Here is a 916-nt window from a genome sequence, read left to right on the forward strand (position 1 = left end):
GCTTTTTAAGCCAGGCCTCGAACTCACCATCCACGGTTTTCTTCTTGAAGAGGGACGCCATGGTCAGGGACCGCACCCGGGCGGCCCGGTTCGGCCCGGTCCGGCCCGAAACTGGGAAACGACAGGAGCAAAAGGACAGGCCCTTGAAGGGTTCGAGGTGGCGGAGCGGAGGGGCAGGAGAAGAGGGCGGGTTCTCCAGGCAGGACCCGCGGAGGGCGTATCAGCGAAGATACCGCAGCCGCACCGCCCGGAGCTCAGGTGACCGGGAACTAAGACACTTTTTGGAGAAGTCACTTCTAGGCGGCGCCTGCGCGTCGTGCTCTTGCGCCTGCGCACTGCGGCGCCTGAAGCCGCGGCCGTTGCCCTCACTTCAGCAGCTGCCCGTTTCTCCCGCTTGTGGGGTCGCGGCGGGGCGAGTCAAGGGTTTGCGGGGTTAGGAGAACGTGGGAGACGACGAGCGGTTGCAAGGGTCTTCCGTGCGCGGGCTCCGTGATGACTGCGGAGAGATGAGCCTTGCTTACTGCTTTTCTTCTTGTCCCGAGGGAAGCTGGAATTAGGGGTCTCCAGGGCCTTAGGGCAAGTGTGGTCGTCCCAGAACCGCCTGGAACCACTCTGAACTGATGTATGACCGTCCTGTTGCTGTCTGTATTATTACTTTATTACGCGAATAAGTGCAGGGACTGATGGACGTGCTGAGTTGCATACCCCGTGGGGGTTTGTCCCCCTGTTCACGCTCTTTTCCGCACTGACCGGCTCGGTGATCTCCCGCCGCCCACCTGCGCGAGCCCCTCCGGGACCCGAAGCGTTCCACTGCCGCGCTGCGCCCCCGGGCTCAGACGACCCGCTGTGGGTCTCGGTATCCGGTGTTTAGGGGTGAGGGTGACGCGGATTGGAAGGGAATGGGGAGCAAGTTTCT

General features: G+C 62.6%; 1 protein-coding gene across 1 annotated transcript in view; it reads right to left on the minus strand.

The window, feature by feature from the left end:
* The window catches only part of CHMP2B (charged multivesicular body protein 2B), a 29,044-nt gene extending 28,757 nt beyond the window's left edge, over positions 1–287 (minus strand). The window contains exon 1 of the mRNA XM_008572367.1: positions 28–287. Within this exon, the coding sequence (XP_008570589.1) occupies positions 28–61 (34 nt within the window). The 5' untranslated portion in view covers positions 62–287. The remainder of the gene's footprint in view (positions 1–27) is intronic.
* Positions 288–916: the final 629 nt, after the last annotated feature.

The sequence above is a fragment of the Galeopterus variegatus genome, unplaced genomic scaffold (genome assembly GCF_000696425.1).
Source record: "Galeopterus variegatus unplaced genomic scaffold, G_variegatus-3.0.2 Scaffold775, whole genome shotgun sequence".
Lineage (NCBI taxonomy): Eukaryota > Metazoa > Chordata > Mammalia > Dermoptera > Cynocephalidae > Galeopterus > Galeopterus variegatus.